General features: G+C 34.4%; 1 protein-coding gene across 3 annotated transcripts in view; it reads left to right on the top strand.

The window, feature by feature from the left end:
* Positions 1–15,924, top strand: part of LOC145297742 (major vault protein-like) — an 84,976-nt gene that overhangs the window by 30,299 nt on the left and 38,753 nt on the right. For all 3 annotated transcript variants that reach the window (XM_080143979.1, XM_080143969.1, XM_080143987.1), the window contains exons 4-5: positions 1,449–1,572; positions 12,277–12,503. In XM_080143979.1, coding sequence (XP_080000105.1) covers positions 1,449–1,572; positions 12,277–12,503 — 351 coding nt within the window. The remainder of the gene's footprint in view (positions 1–1,448; positions 1,573–12,276; positions 12,504–15,924) is intronic.

The following is a 15,924-nucleotide window of genomic DNA, read 5'->3' as shown; positions in this document are numbered from 1 at the left end:
ATAACATTCTCAGTTGTGGATCATTTATTCGTTTTAACTAGAGGGATAGGGGCTGATTGCAATGTCACCACTTATCAAGGCTTAAAGCCACCTGTGGATAGATTGACAGTTGAATGATGAAGAATATTATGAGAGGGATGAAAACGATGGATGAATGGAAAAAAAAAATCGGGTACTTGGCTGAACTCTTATATACACAAGTCATCAAGCTTCGATGATGAAATCATGATTAGAAAGAAGTAGTCATAGAAAAAGTTAATTTTATGATTAAATTTCAACAAAAAAAAAATAATTTTTTTTAAATACAAGATTTGTAATGGACAAGTTTAAAATAAAAAGAAAAGTTTTGATTATTCTTTTGTATTTTTACTGCAAATTACAATAGACCGTTGCGTTCATCTCAAACAAATAGACAGTTTTTGACACAAAGATGTCCTCAGTCGAGGGGAGTGCAGTATATATAGTATATATACCAATCGTGAGAGTTAAAAAAAAATCAAAACAATGAAAATAAAACGGTAAAAAAGTTCAATAATTATCCTTTATGATATCAGACCATATAAGAAAATAATTCACTAGATTCCAAAGACAAGTTGGGGTTTTTTTGTGTTTATAATTTGTTTATTTTCTTAAAGGTCACATTAGAGATCTGCTTTATTCACAAACAAAAAGCAAGTAAAATTATGTCTTCATCGCATATTTGAATTTTTTACTCCTCAGTCATCAACCCTAAGTTCTAAGAAAAAACATTTTGAATGAACTATTTACATGATTCATTCAATCAAAAAAAAAAAACTCCATAAATTTTCTCGCTTAAAAGGCCTCCATATTGATTTTTTTGTGTGTGTGTGTGTATATATATATATATATATATATATATTAGTAAGTTAGAAAAATATATATGGCAATTAAGCTATACAGAATATTCCACATTTCATCCACACTAGGATTCGTCAGGCTTATGCAAAGAGTTGTAGTCTCGCGTTTTTATATACGCATATTCTATTGAATTTTTAGTTAGCCAATCAGCTTCCTAGTTTTTACCGCTCCCTTCCTAATCAGCCAGAATATATGTATATAAAAACGCGAGACTACAATAACTCTTTGCATAAGCCTGACGAATCCTAGTGTGGATGAAACGCAAAATAATGTGGAGCTTAATCGCCATATATATTTTTCTAACTTACTACCTAGCTCTACCTATGTATTGAGCACTGTTGAAGTAAATACTTAATTCACGCATAAAATTATACTTTCGTATATTAATTTATGTGATTAAATGAAGTAGTCATATATAATATTGAGTCACAGGAAACAGTTTAGTGCCTTCCTCACTCCCTATCCCTTACTCACCTATATATATATATATATATATATATATATATATATATATATATATATATATATTCGATGAGTTTTGATAAAATTCTTTGAAATCTCTATTTCAGTCTGTCACGCCTTTGAAGGTAGTTTGTGCCAACATTCAGCTAAAACTTCGAGCTAATATTGACTTTACAGATGAAAATGGTACTGTCCGAATTGCTGGCGATGAGTGGATGTTTGTTGGCCCAGGTAGGTTTGTTATATTCACAATGAGTTCTCACATGAGTCATTACTAGTGAGCTTTCACTGGTAAGAACACATGGTATTCCCTGGAGTCTTAGTGACAAGTCAGTTCAGATTTTCAGTATTCACCATTTTTTTTTTTTTTCAGTCACTCTCGCAATTCCTTTTGTTTTCACACCTGCTGTTTATCATTCATGTCCTTTGTTACATCTATATAAAAAGCTCAACGTGTGTATGTCTGTCTACAAACAGGGTCTCATACAATTTACTATTATACTAAACTAACCACATACAATGATAGAAAGGTGTCAAGGAGCAAAAATGGGTATGATAAAGTTGTCCCCCACCAACAGAGGCAGGGCCTCGCGGGGGAGGGACCCTATGGGACCCTATGTACACTCACACCGTTTCATGTAGAGCTACCAAATTTGGCAAGATAACCCACCATAAAGAGGGGTAGGTTTTGATGGGTTGCACCACTCAGCCCCACTAACAGGGGTGGGACCCTAATGGGAGTCACATATAATTGGAAACCGTGTGCATGCTCACACAGTTTGGTTTAAACCCATAGTTATCAAATATGGCAAGATAACCCACCATTGAGTGGGGGGGGACCCTATGCATGCTTCACAACATCCATGGGAAGGGGGACCTTTTTATGGGTTATATCGCTCACTCACACCAACGGAGATGGGACCCCATGGGGGTCACTTATAATGGGGAACCCTTATTAGTATTCATATGTTTGTGCCAATAAAGATTCCCACTACTATTCCCTAATGTTCATTTGAGGGGGTTGCTTTGGTTTTAATACTTAAGTTTGAAGCTGTCCCTTTACACCCATACCTCCTTTTCATAACCTTTCATACTTTCATAAATCAGAGTCCAATTTTTGAAGACTCTTTTTTTTAACGCAGTAAATTGATGGGTACTTCTGCTAGTGTTTAATAAAAAGAATTGTTGTCAGACTGAAGATAAGAGAAACGGAAGTTGGTGGGATCACAAGATTTTTAAGAGAAAGAAAATTCATTCTCTTTTTCAACCATACACTCAAACAGAACAGACTCTAAAATGTCATGATATCCGTCAAAACACGGTGAGGATTAACACACGATGTTAATTAAATATATGGGGTCTAAACCGTCTATAAATCTCTATCTCTATCCCTATTTCACTCTCTCTCACTCTTCCTCTCACACTCTCACTCTTCCTCTCACGATCTCACTATCATTCTCACTCTCTCTCTCTCTCTCTCTTTCTTTATCTCTCACTCATGGCCCTGCCGGTGGGGCATTAGAATACGCCGATTGCCCCCCTGTAGAGGGTAAAAGTCCCTCAATGGGGCTACCTATTGGCTGTGGGTGGCAACCCATGATGCCTAGGAAAAGGATCCTGGTGGCTGAGAAACTGATGCCGAGGGAAAATAAAGGTATCAGTTGCAACACTCCACTTTGGCCTTGTACGAGGCTAGACGGGTGGTCGGAGAGGCCCGATCCGATCAATCGGCTAGTCATGTCAAGCCCTAACACTTACACTGAAAATGTCAATCATAACATTTAAAAATAAATAAATAAATTTAATCTAAAGATAATACAACGTCTTAATACTACAAACATAGATAAACCAGGTAAGTGTTAGAAGGCGATGGCAAGGGTCAATCAATTGATGAGACAAAACCACACAACTGCTCCCTAACCAATGTTTCTATCAAACTGGGAAAGAAGAAAATAAAGGAGGAAACAGGAAATGATGGGACAAACTCAACCAATTGAGTATATCTTTTTTGTATCCCTGGGATGAAAGGGCGAATGGGTTTCCCTCCTAACATTTCCCAGTTTCGGGCTCCGAGAAGGGTGGGGAGCAAAAGAGATGAAAATCTAAACAAACTTCAATGGATATAATAAACCCAAACAAAAAACCCAGAAACCAAAAAATAAAACAAAATCGAAAAGAGCCCACTCTGACGTAACCAGCTCAGACAGTGAACAAGCAAGAATATAACTATGAAATAATTGATAAAGAAAAATACCCAAGATTCATAGTAATCAAAACCTTAGAAGGAAAAAGATCAACGATCTGTCTCCATTCTTAATTGAAAAAATTCTCTCAAAACAGCAACCCAAAAACAGTAAAAAAAAATGAAAAATGGCAATCTACTTGTCACAATAAAGACGCAAAAAAACTCTTAGAGATGGAAAAATTCCATATCTATAAATGCAAACGTTTTGCCCATGAAAGATTAAACACATCAAAAGGTGTCATAAAAAGCCATGAATTAACCTTGGCTACAGCAGAAGAAATAGAAAATGCCCTAAGAAAACAGGGAGTAATCGATCATGTTCGAATAAACATAAAAAGGGATGGTCAAACCATACCTACAAAAACCTACATACTAACATTCAATACACCAAAAATTCCTAAAAAAATAAAAATCGGATATACAATAGAAAAAGTAGAACAATATATACCAGCCCCTCTGAGATGTTTCAAGTGTCATAAATATGGACATAACAGAGAAACATGCAAAGGACAGAAAATATGTGGAAAATGTGGCTTAAAAGAACCTAACCACACTGAAAGTGAATGCCCCAACGAAACAAAATGCTTAAATTGCCAAGAAAGAAAAAGAAATAGCTGAAATAAAATACAAACAAAACATATCCTTTCCTGAAGCAAGGAAAATAGCAAGCTCTCGAGAAAAAATAAACACTTACGCAGACATCACAAAAATTTCAAACCAAACAAACCAAACCCACTACCAAGACCTACTTAAGCTAATCTTCGAACTCAAAAATCTAATTGAAACTTTAAAAACTAACTAAACGAAAACAACAAGAAACAAATACCAGTCAAATGATCTAAAACAAGTCCTGAAGAGCAAAAAAGAACCCAAACAACAAAAACCACAAATAAATCGTGAAAGATCCAAATCACGAACAAGGACAAAAGCAGAAGATAAACACAATATCTGGAAAGATGGGAACAGAACGAGAAAACACAAATCTTCTTTCCAAAACCCAAAATAAACAAAAAAACAGAAATATTAATCGAAAACGAAAATAAATTTGAATTGATTGAAATCGAGTCACAGAAATAAATCTAGCTCCAAAAATAGAACTGACCAGGAGAAAATGGGGACTGAGGAACCAAGCAGTTCAAGTAAACACAAAACAAAAACCATTCAAAACACAATAATAGAATACTAGATATAAAAATATAAACAAAAACCAAACAGTTAAAAAAAAAACAAAAAAAACCGAACTTATTTATGCAAATGAATAAAAACATCATACAGTGGAACTGCAGAGGCATAAAACCAAACTACAAAGAAATCAAACATATAATAGCACAATATAACCCCAGCAGAATTGGTGTACAGGAAACTCTTCTAAAAGAAACGGACACCATCAACTCCAAACAAACCTTCAAACAATAGCAATTAAAGCTACACTCCACTGACCAATAACTATTTGTTCAATCTACATTCCACCTAAACATAAACTAAATAAAACCGAAATTGAAGATCTGATAACACAACTCCCCACACCTTTTATATTAATGGGGGACTTCAACGCCCATAACAAAATATGGGGATGTGAGAATATTAACCAAACTGGGAAAATCATTGAATCATTACTAGAATCACCCGAAATATCTATATTTAACAACAAAACACACACATACCTTCACCCAGGCACAGGAATGACATCAGCTATTGATCTAACACTATGCTCCTCCACAATATTTATGGACTTCCAATGGGAGATCCATAACGACCAGTGCGGCAGCGATCACTTCCCAATTTTTCTCAAAGCCCAAGAACCTGCAACAGAAGAAAGAAAACCAAAATGGCAAATCTATAAAGCTAATTGGACTGAATTTAACAAACTTTGTACAAACTTAATTAACCAAGAAATAGTTAACAAACTAGATTCTATGTTAGCCTTCACCAATATGCTAAACGAAATAGCAATCAAGACAATCCCAAAACCTTCCACTAAACCACACCCAAAATCAACGCCATGGTTCACAACAGAATGTAAAGAAGCAATAACCAACAGGAAAAAAATGCTAAAACATTTCAAACAACATCCTACAAAACCCAACCTCCAAAAATACCTACAAGCACGAGCAAAAGCACGCTATATTATGAAAAAAAAAAGCAAAAAAGAAACCTGGCAAAACTATATTTCCAAATTGAACAACACGCCATAAAAAAAAAACATGGGAAATAATAAGAAAAATAACTGAAAAAAAACTTGGAACACCAATAAATAATATAAGTACACCAAGTGGTAGACAAATTATAGACAAAAAAGAAATAGCAAACATAATCGCAAATGAATTCAGCCAAAACTCATCATCCAACCACTACTCCCCCAAATTCCAAAAATATAAAATCAACGCAGAGAAAGAAAAACTCAACTTCACATCCAATAACAAAGAATACTACATCTCTTTCACTATAACAGAACTAAAAAATGCAATTTATAAAAGTAAAGATACAGCTACCGATCCAGACGACATCCACTATCAATTTCTAAAACACATGCCAGACACATCTCTCAACATTCTCTTACAGATAATTAACATATGGTGGACTAAAAATTTCCCAAAACACTGGCTCGAATCCAATATAATCCCAATTCCTAGAACAGAAAAAGATCACTCCAACCCTACCAATTATCGTCCCATCGCCCTAACAAGCTGTATATGCAAAACAACAGAAAGGATGGTCAATACAAGACTAATGTGGCATTTAGAAAAATATAACCTCATCTCTACACACCAAAGCAGATTTAGACAAAATCAAGGTACTAATGATCAACTTGTTCGACTAGAAACATATATTCGTAAAGGTATAATAAGAAATCATCACATGGTCTCAATCTTTTTTGATATTGAAAAAGCGTATGACACCAAGTGGAGGTACGGAATCTTGAAAGATATTCATAATATTCATAGAATCGGAGGAAATCTAGCAAAATTTATCCAAGAATTCCTATCCCACAGAACATTTAAAGTATGCATAGGAAATATAATATCAGATCAATACACACAAGAAACAGGGATACCACAGGGTAGTGTACTATCTTCCACCCTTTTTCTAATTAAAATCAATGGTATAATCAAAAATGTTAACATGGGATTCGAAAAAACATTTGTTGATGACTTTTCAATAACTTGCTCATCAGCAAATATGCCAACTATCGAAAGACAAATGCAACAAAATAGCCTTAACAAAATAGATCTTTGGGTTAACCAAAATGGATTCAAAATGTCCAAAAAGCAAAACCACATGTATCCACTTTTGTAAGAAATGAAAATATCACCTTGACCCACAGCTCAAACTAGATGGGCAACTAATACCAGTAGTACAACATACCAAATTTCTAGGGATCATTTTTGATAATAAACTAAACTTCAAGGAGCACATTAACAAATTAAAACAAAAATGCTTAAAAGCAATAAATATCTTAAAAATAGTATCAAAACAAGACTGGGGAGCAGATCCAGCTACAATGCTCAAAATATACCGCTCACATATCAGATCCAAACTGGATTATGGTTGTGCCATATACAGCTCTACTTACAAATCCTACAAAAACAAACTACTAAGAATACAGAATCAAAGTTTAAGACTTAGTCTGGGAGCCTACCGAACTTCACCAATGGAAAGCCTGCATGTAGAAGCCCAAGAACTACCCCTGCATTTAAGATGGAAAAAACTAGCGTTACAATACGCAACAAAACTACAAAGCAACCCCGAAAACCCAACATACAAAACTACCTTCAACCACCAATGTACAAACTTTTATTCAGGGAAACCAAAAAGTATACCCGCCTTTGGACACAGAATTAAAGAAATAATACATCAAATCAATGAAACCCTGACAATATAATTACTCAAAAAATAAACGACAGACCACTATGGACATTACACAAACCAAAAACCGACCTAACACTTACTGCTTACAAGAAAAACATTACAAATAATATGAAAAACAGAAGCAACTTTGGAGAACTAAGAGAAAAATACGCAGAATACATAGAAATATACACGGATGGGTCTAAAATTATAAATGGAACAAGTGCAGCATGCACAGATGAACAAAATCAATATCAAATACGACTGCCCAACGAGGCTTCAATATATACAGCCGAGCTGCAGGCCATCAAAATAGCTCTCAAACACATCAAAGACATCAACGAACAAAAATTCATAATATATACAGACTCCCTAGCCTGTATCATGGCCCTTGAAGAAAAACTAAACACCCTTTTATCACAAATTATACAAGAATACAACGAAATAACAAAAAAAAAAAAAAACAATAAAAAAATTATAATAGCCTGGATACCAAGTCATGTCGGCATTCCAGGAAATGAAAAGGCAGACAAACTGACTAAAGAAGCCACAAACCACCAAATGGAAAAAATTAAAATACCAAACACAGACCTAAAAAGAAAAATCAACGAATATATAGAAAACAAGTGGCAAGAGGAATGGAACAAGTGCACTGCAAGCAAATTGCACAAACAATAATTAAAAATGAAAAACAAAGTTTTTAAGAGAAGAAATTGTACTAAACCGAATATGAATTGAACATACAAAATGAACTCATTCCTGCCTAATCAAAGTAGAGGAAACACCAAATTGCACACTCTTCAACTAACAATTAAACATCTACTGACGGAATGTAGAAAACACAAACACACTCGGAAGAAATATTTTAAAACAAACATTAGAAAAGTGTTCCAAGAAGTGGAACCCCAACAAATCATAAACTATTTAAAAGAAACAAATGTATTCAAACTCCTATAAAGTAAACAAGTAAAATTCATTTTAGAAAAACAAACCTCTTACAACTAAAACAATTTTTCGGAAAACCTAAAGCATCTTGCTTCAAAAGATAAACTTTTCAAGAAACTTAAAATATTTTTACAAGAAACTGAAAATCTATTATATCAACAAAACTTTTTTGGCATTAAATGACCCTTAGAGGTTGAAATGCCGTTAAACAAACACTCACTCACTCTCTCTTTCTCTATCCCTGTCTCACATTTTCTCCCTCGTCTCACTTCTCTCTCTTTCTCTCTCTGGTTTCTAGTAATTTTCTCCATGTTCCATTGGTTCAGTTTTATTTACTTTTCATGTTTACTTTTCTTATCTCCTAAAGCTCTGAGGAGTTCTGTTTCATATATTTTACTTTTCTGTCTACTTCAGCTTCACCCTGTGAACTGCTGCAATGGCAAAATTCACTATTTGTTTTTTTTTTTGTTTGTTTTTTTTTTCTTAATTATTACCATGCTCAGTTTTTGTGGTTAGATGAATTTGTTTTTATTTTCATGTCGCAAAGGATTTTATCTTATTTCCAATATTGGCTCCCATATGTTCAAAGTGCAGTCGTTTGCACAGTTTCTTGTGGACTATCTTCACATTAGTCATGTCTACTTTTATCTTCCTTTTGGGCTAGCTTACTACAGTATCTTATGTGGTTATTTAGCTGTTGCAAATAAGGTGGGCTCCCACTACCGTGCTAGAAAATTACTCTCACCAGAGAGCTGCCTATATCTTTACAGAGCTACAATTCGCCCATGCATGGACTATTGTTGCCATATCCGGGCTGGTACATCTACCACTAGTTTTTAACCTTAGACAAGGTCCAAAAATGAGTCTTAAACCTAATAGGTCCCACACTGCCGGCTAAGCTCCAAACTCTGTCCCATCACTCAATATTGCATCTTTGTGCCTATTTTGCCAGTATTTTAATAGAATGTGCTCTGACAAACTCCTAGCACTTGTACCTCACCAACATAATTATCTCCAACTAACCTGACAAGAAACAAAATCACATTTCTCCACTGTAGAGGTCTGTAGATGCCAAAAACCTAATTTAATAGTTACTTTCCTAGGACTGCTAGACTTTGAAATTACCTCCCAGTTTTCTGTTTCCCTGGCTGTACTGGCATGCAAAAGTTCAGTTATAATGTGAACAGATATTTCTGTGCTCAACTCTCCACAGTCCCCTATTAGATTCGATTGTAAATAGTAGCCCTTATGTTCTAAGTGGCAATATGCCTTGTTTGGGCTGAAAAACAGTAAAAAATAAACACTGCAATAAAATGATAAAAATGTCAAGAATCATACTTTACACCAGGGTTCTCCAAAGTTTTCGAACAGTATAGGGATATGGGGCATATTGCTGACTTTAGAGCTACATGGGCCAAAATTAAAATAAAAACATGACCTGGACATGTTTTGCTCATTAACTTTGTTTTTTATTGAAACTGGTTCTCCCAAACCTCATCTTTTTTAATACCTTTCTGAACAAAACGAAAAACCATCACCCTATTTTCGCAGATTTTCATATAAAAAATTTTTCCTGAATATTTTTTACGTTTTCAATAAGAGCACCACAGTCCAAATTAAAGACTTAAGTGGGCCAGATCTGGCCTGTGGGCCGTAGTTTGGAAACCCCCAGCTTTACATTAACTTATTTCTTCATAAAGTACAAAATTCAATAAAATTCTTTTTAAGCTAGTAGAAAGTGTCGCTTGTAAAAGTTGCATCATAAAAAATCAGCAATAAAAACTTAGACAAAAACTCGGTAATGTGACTGACGTTGCGTAGGTTAAGTGCTGCAATATAGCAAAACGCTCAGCCAATGCAGTAGACAACAATTAAGAAATTGGAAGGAAATAGTAGTTTTAATTGTACAGTTCCTGGATATGACCTTACCTTAAACTATATCTGATGGTGAGGCCCCAGCTTGCCGGCGTTTGGGAGTGTGGAGCCACCTTTTAATTGCCATTGTTCCCAGGTCCACTCTGACCCGGAGTGGTAGTACCTGTTAAGGTCCCAACTATTGGTTAAATAGAAACTGACTTGAAAAAAACAAATATATTCTATTAAAAAAATTTTCTTTAAAATCGCTGGATTTGCCATTAAATAACCTGAAAAAGGTTGATATGCCGTAAAACAACCGACCAACCCATTAATTGTGCAAAAAATTTAAATCATTAAAAATAATTTCTTAAAGCCGTCGCAGTGACTCTAGCGAGTTTGCTGATTATGCTACAGTATAAGAAAAAAATTTTTTTCGTTTTGCCAGTAATGGACATTAATTGGAATACATGTGGTCCTGCGACATTGCAACTGTTTGAAATTTATAGAATGTGCCACCAGTTCGGCACATATTGTAACTGATTGGAAAAAATTTCTTATGAGACATTTGCAAAAAGTTTTTCCTAAGGAATCGCTGGCAGATAATCGAAAATCCTCATTTAAAAAAAAAAAACTTAATTTTAATAGAAAAAAAAATAAAGTAGACAAAAAAAAAAGTCATAAAGAATATTGTTTTTTTGTAACTCCCCCCCCCCCTTAAAACTGAGATTTCTTACAAAAAGCAAAAAACAAATATCCAGAAAAACAAGGTTCATTTGTAGGTACACATTATTTTACAAAACGATAAATATTCATGAAACTGCAGATATCCTAACTGTAATCTCATTATATTTGTTGATGACACTACGTTCTTTAACAGACTCTAGGAGAAAACTAATGAAGACAGCTAATAAAATGGGTAAAACTTTAGAGGAAGATCTTAACTCTGTAGTGGAATAGTGCCATAAATGGATGATGACGTTCAATTCTAGCAAAACTAAGTTTCTTTTAATAACTACAAGAAACCCTCTCAACCACAGATTACTATGGCTAATAATACACTGCCTGAATATACTTTGTTCAAACTCCTAGGCTTAACATTCACAGACAACATGAATTAGAACAAATACATTAAGGTAATTGCCAAGGCCGCTGCAAAGAAAGGTTACTCACACATGAGAGTATTCTGTAGCTCTACAAAGCCACTATTCACCCATGCATAACGTATTGTTGCCACATCTGGACTGATGCATCTACCATTAGTCTTTCACTCCAAGACAGGGTTCAAAAATGAGTCGCCTATCTGATAGGTCCCACACTAACAACCAAACTCAAATCTCTGTCCCATCATCGAAATATGTCAACTTAGTACCTGCTTTACAAGTATTTTAATGAAATGTGCTCTGATGAACTCTAAGCTTGGTACCTCCATGACGTAGATACCTCAAACAAGCAGCAAAATCACACCTCTTCACTGTAGAGATCCCTAGATGCCATAAAGCCTTCTATTCAAATAGCTTCTTCCCTCAAACTGCTAGACTTTGGAAATCCATTCAAGATCCCTGCTTTCCTGACTGTACTGACATGCAGAAGTTTAATGTGAACAGATATCTTGATGCTCAATTCCCTACGTGGTATCCCTGTAAATTTGCTCCCAAATAGTAGCCACTTACATCAAGGTGACAATGTGCTTTGTTTGGGGATAAAATAGCAGTAAACAAATATATATATATATACTTCCTGTAGAGTGATTTAAATTTTTTTTATTGTATTTTATTGTATTTATATGTATCTCCATTGAAATTACTATAAGATAAATGTTTTTTATCTTGATAGTTTCTTAGTTTCTGGCGTTTTAAAAATTGGATCAGCATTCAACATATTCCAACCGTTTTTATAAGCTGCTTGATAATGCCAACGCAACATCCATAGCAAAATTGGTCATTCTCTGCATAAGTACCATTCATTTTTACAATAAAAATAGAAATCATGAAATAAACGATGTTTTCAAAGTGCCACCAACTTTTTAATTTTGCATACAGGTACCTACATTCCGTGCAAAGAAGTCACAGTTGTCTCCGAGATTAAAGCTACGGTCATCCGTCCAAACCAGGCTCTTTTATTGCGGGCACGGAAAAACTGTGTTGACCATGAAGGGAACGACCGTGTCACAGGGGAAGAATGGCTCGTCAAGGAAACGGGTGCCTATTTACCGAATGCCTATGAAGAAATCGTTAATGTAATTAATGCTCAGGTTCTGACTGAAAAGGTATGTGGCTTTTTCTTTTGTTTCAGAATCTTCTATTTTCATCTTTAGTATAACAATGCAATATCAATATATTAAAATTTTGTATTTCATGTGTGTCTGTATGTGTGTTTCTCGCCTCTACATGACTTGCCTATCAATTTTTCCATTTATTATTAATCTATACACCTATAAAGTTGGTTTTCTCGCTCTGACATTGATATCAAAAGCATACTTTTCCTATTTACAAATTATTAAAAACAAACTTAATATACTCAGTCATGGATATGAGAGCAACTACATGGAGGTTAACTAATTTGCATATTCCTTTGGCGTTAATTAATTACTTATTAATTTGTAATGGTTTCTTATTAGATGATTAATTTCATTTCACGATTATGGTTAATTCTATTTGTGCATAATTTCTGCATTCTTCATAATTGCATAGAATTATAAATAAAAACGTTTTTTTACACAGAATTATGTAGACATATAAAGTGACCTTGTCTGTCTGTGTGTGTGCGCGCAAAAAGTCTCTATCAAATCTCTCTGAATATTTGGTCTACAGAGTTTAAATTTGGTATTTGAACCTGTAGCAGACTTTCGATTTAGTTTTTAGCCGGGTAAAACTGTTGCTAAGAGATCAAAAGAAAAAACAAAACAGTTGACCATGGCAGGTGTAAATCGACTAAACTTATTTACATGCACAAATTTACGTTCATAGGTCAATGTCATTTGCATATTTATATGCATATGAATGTAGCTCAAAGGCGAAGGAATGGGGCTGGTTCTCCAATGTTTTGGTATTAATTCTAGCTAATGGCACCTAAGATATTTTTTTTTTTTGTTTCGAAATTGCTACTATATATCAAGTACAATGATTGAATTCATTGTAATATTCATTCACAATTTGTCTGTACAAAAGTTTAAAGTCGAAAGCATAGAGAAAAACAAATAACTTAGTTCAGGAAACAAGTCCTACAGTAGAAGGCAAAAGTTAGTTGTTATTTTTATATAAACACTAGAAAATTATCCTTTTCCACACCGGATAAAATTAATTCCCTAAACAGAACAGTTTTAAACCTCTTATGTCCTTTAAAACTGTTCTGTTAAGGGAATTAATTTTATCCGGTGTGGAAAGATACTAATTCTAGACTTAAGGTTCAGTATCATTATATTTGATCTTAATCTTCGTAAAACCACTTATGTCCTTTTACGAAGATTAAAATCAAATATAATGATACTAAACCTTAAGTCTAGAATTTTTCTTCCAATTTTGATCAAAATACATGAGTTTGACTCTAGAAAATGTCTAAAATTTAAAACTTAAAGGGTCTTAAGTAGAAATTGAAGTTCAGTGAATCTTAACTAGTGTTTGACAAATTTTTAATGCAAATCTGAAATATTTGAATTTTTAAATATTATGTTTCCTAAAACCCCTTTAAAATACTTTAAACACACTAATATTTGAGGAATATTTATTTGATGTCTAATAGTTATTAAAATTTCACAAAAATCGGGTGTTTGTACTTTCATAATAAAGGGTCTCTGCTTCCATTTTTACACTGTTTTGTAGAAAACTAAAACTAAATATAGCTCACATTTGGATCCTTTATGCCTAGCAGCTTTGTTCAAAGATTCATAATAAGTGAATTCTGTACTTGTATTATATGGATTCATCCGACTACTGTTCCCATCTTGAGTGTCATTTTCACAACGTTTCGGAAACATGAAAATGACACTCAAGATGAGAACAGTAGTCCAATGACTCCAAATAATACGAATAACCAATCCTCATCTCAAAAATTCAGAAATGTGAATTCTGTACATAAACATATATAAACATATCTAACTTAATAGATTCAGCCACTTCGAATCTCACTAGATTCAGCCACTCTGTTGAGTCGTAGACGATGAAACACATGTAAGTGGATAATCATATTTTAAAAATATATATGCCGCTCCCCGTTTAGGGGGTACCAAATTGGTCAAAGGGAAAATTATTCTCAACTCGCATTTAAGTAAAAATGCACTTTCGTATAAATAATTGAATTCATTAAAAAAAAAAAAAGTATCGCTAACAAAAACGAATAAAAACATCTAGCTTAATAAAGATAGAGATATCAGATATGTGTAACAAAATTACCTGTGAGAAGGCAGAGAAAGTAATAGTACTGTTGCCAATGATAATAATCCGTAATAGCTATTATGATTAAAGAGCTAAAGGTGTTAGAAAAGCGCGTTACTAAAATATAGGTTAAGATTGGAATGTATTTGCTTTGGAATTTTTTTAGATTAGAGTTGATAATTTGGATTATTCAAACTGCTGTTCTCATCTTAAGTGCCATTCACACAACGTTTCGGCCGATTTAACGTCCAACATTAAAGTGCATCTTGTCAAACTAAAGAATCTGTAAGGAATTTCTGTTACGTATATGTCTGTTGGAAATCTAGTGATTAAAATGACAGTTGATTCATTTAAATAAACTTAAATTTAAATAGACTTGGTTTATTTAGGAAATATTCATATACACACAATGCGGCGGCGGCGGAGGTAGTGGTAGAGATGGGTTGCGAACGTGACAGCCGTTTCCTCGTGTCGTCTGTGCGTGTCTCTCACTGTCTGTCTCTCTCTGGACTTTGTTTACCATTTCACTTATATGGACTTTCTCGACCTGGCAACCCATAAACCATTTGACGTTAATGATCCATATTTTGACCAGCCCGGGCGTTTTCTGTGGTCTGACCCATAAACGACTTGCGTCATAGATCCAGGTCATTACAATTCCCGGACTTCCATTGTCCATTTTTGTCGGCCCAGACAAGAGTTCATTTTCGTTTGCCTCTCCATAACATTTCGAATTAAGTCCTCTTTTTAAATCCTCACAAATCGATTATTCTTATTTTTGTAAACCATGATGGGTTAGAAGTCTTAATTTTTTTTATGATATTCCTGGCACGAATGTTTCACTCTGTCTGGGTTTTATGAGGATTGGTGCGCATTCTCCAAGTGATGTTACCTCAAGTAACAGCACGAACCTGAATACTCCACCAGACTAGATGAATTCTCATCTTGGAATTCAGCAAGACCAAGAGACCACAAGAAATATATGCTATAACTTATTTAAATGGTCAATTATAGAGAGGGAAATAATGTTCACAACTTCTTTGCTAACTCAGTGTTTGAGATGTACAGAACTTTAATAGAATATTCGAGTATCTATGTATCTCGTGTAGAGATCAAATGTTAGTGATCCTGGATATGACCTTAAACTATATCCAGTGGTGAGGCCCCAGCTTTCGGGCTTTGGGGAGTGTAGAGCCACCCTTTAATTGCCATTGCTCCCAGGTCCACTCTGACCCGGAGTGGTAGTATCTGCTAGGGTACCAACTATGGGTTAAGTAGAAACCGACTTGAAAATAACAAATATATTCTATTAAAAAG

Source organism: Euprymna scolopes, chromosome 2, assembly GCF_053919585.1.
Source record: "Euprymna scolopes isolate OS-2025 chromosome 2, ASM5391958v1, whole genome shotgun sequence".
Lineage (NCBI taxonomy): Eukaryota > Metazoa > Mollusca > Cephalopoda > Sepiida > Sepiolidae > Euprymna > Euprymna scolopes.
This window is presented reverse-complemented; position numbering and strand designations above follow the sequence as displayed.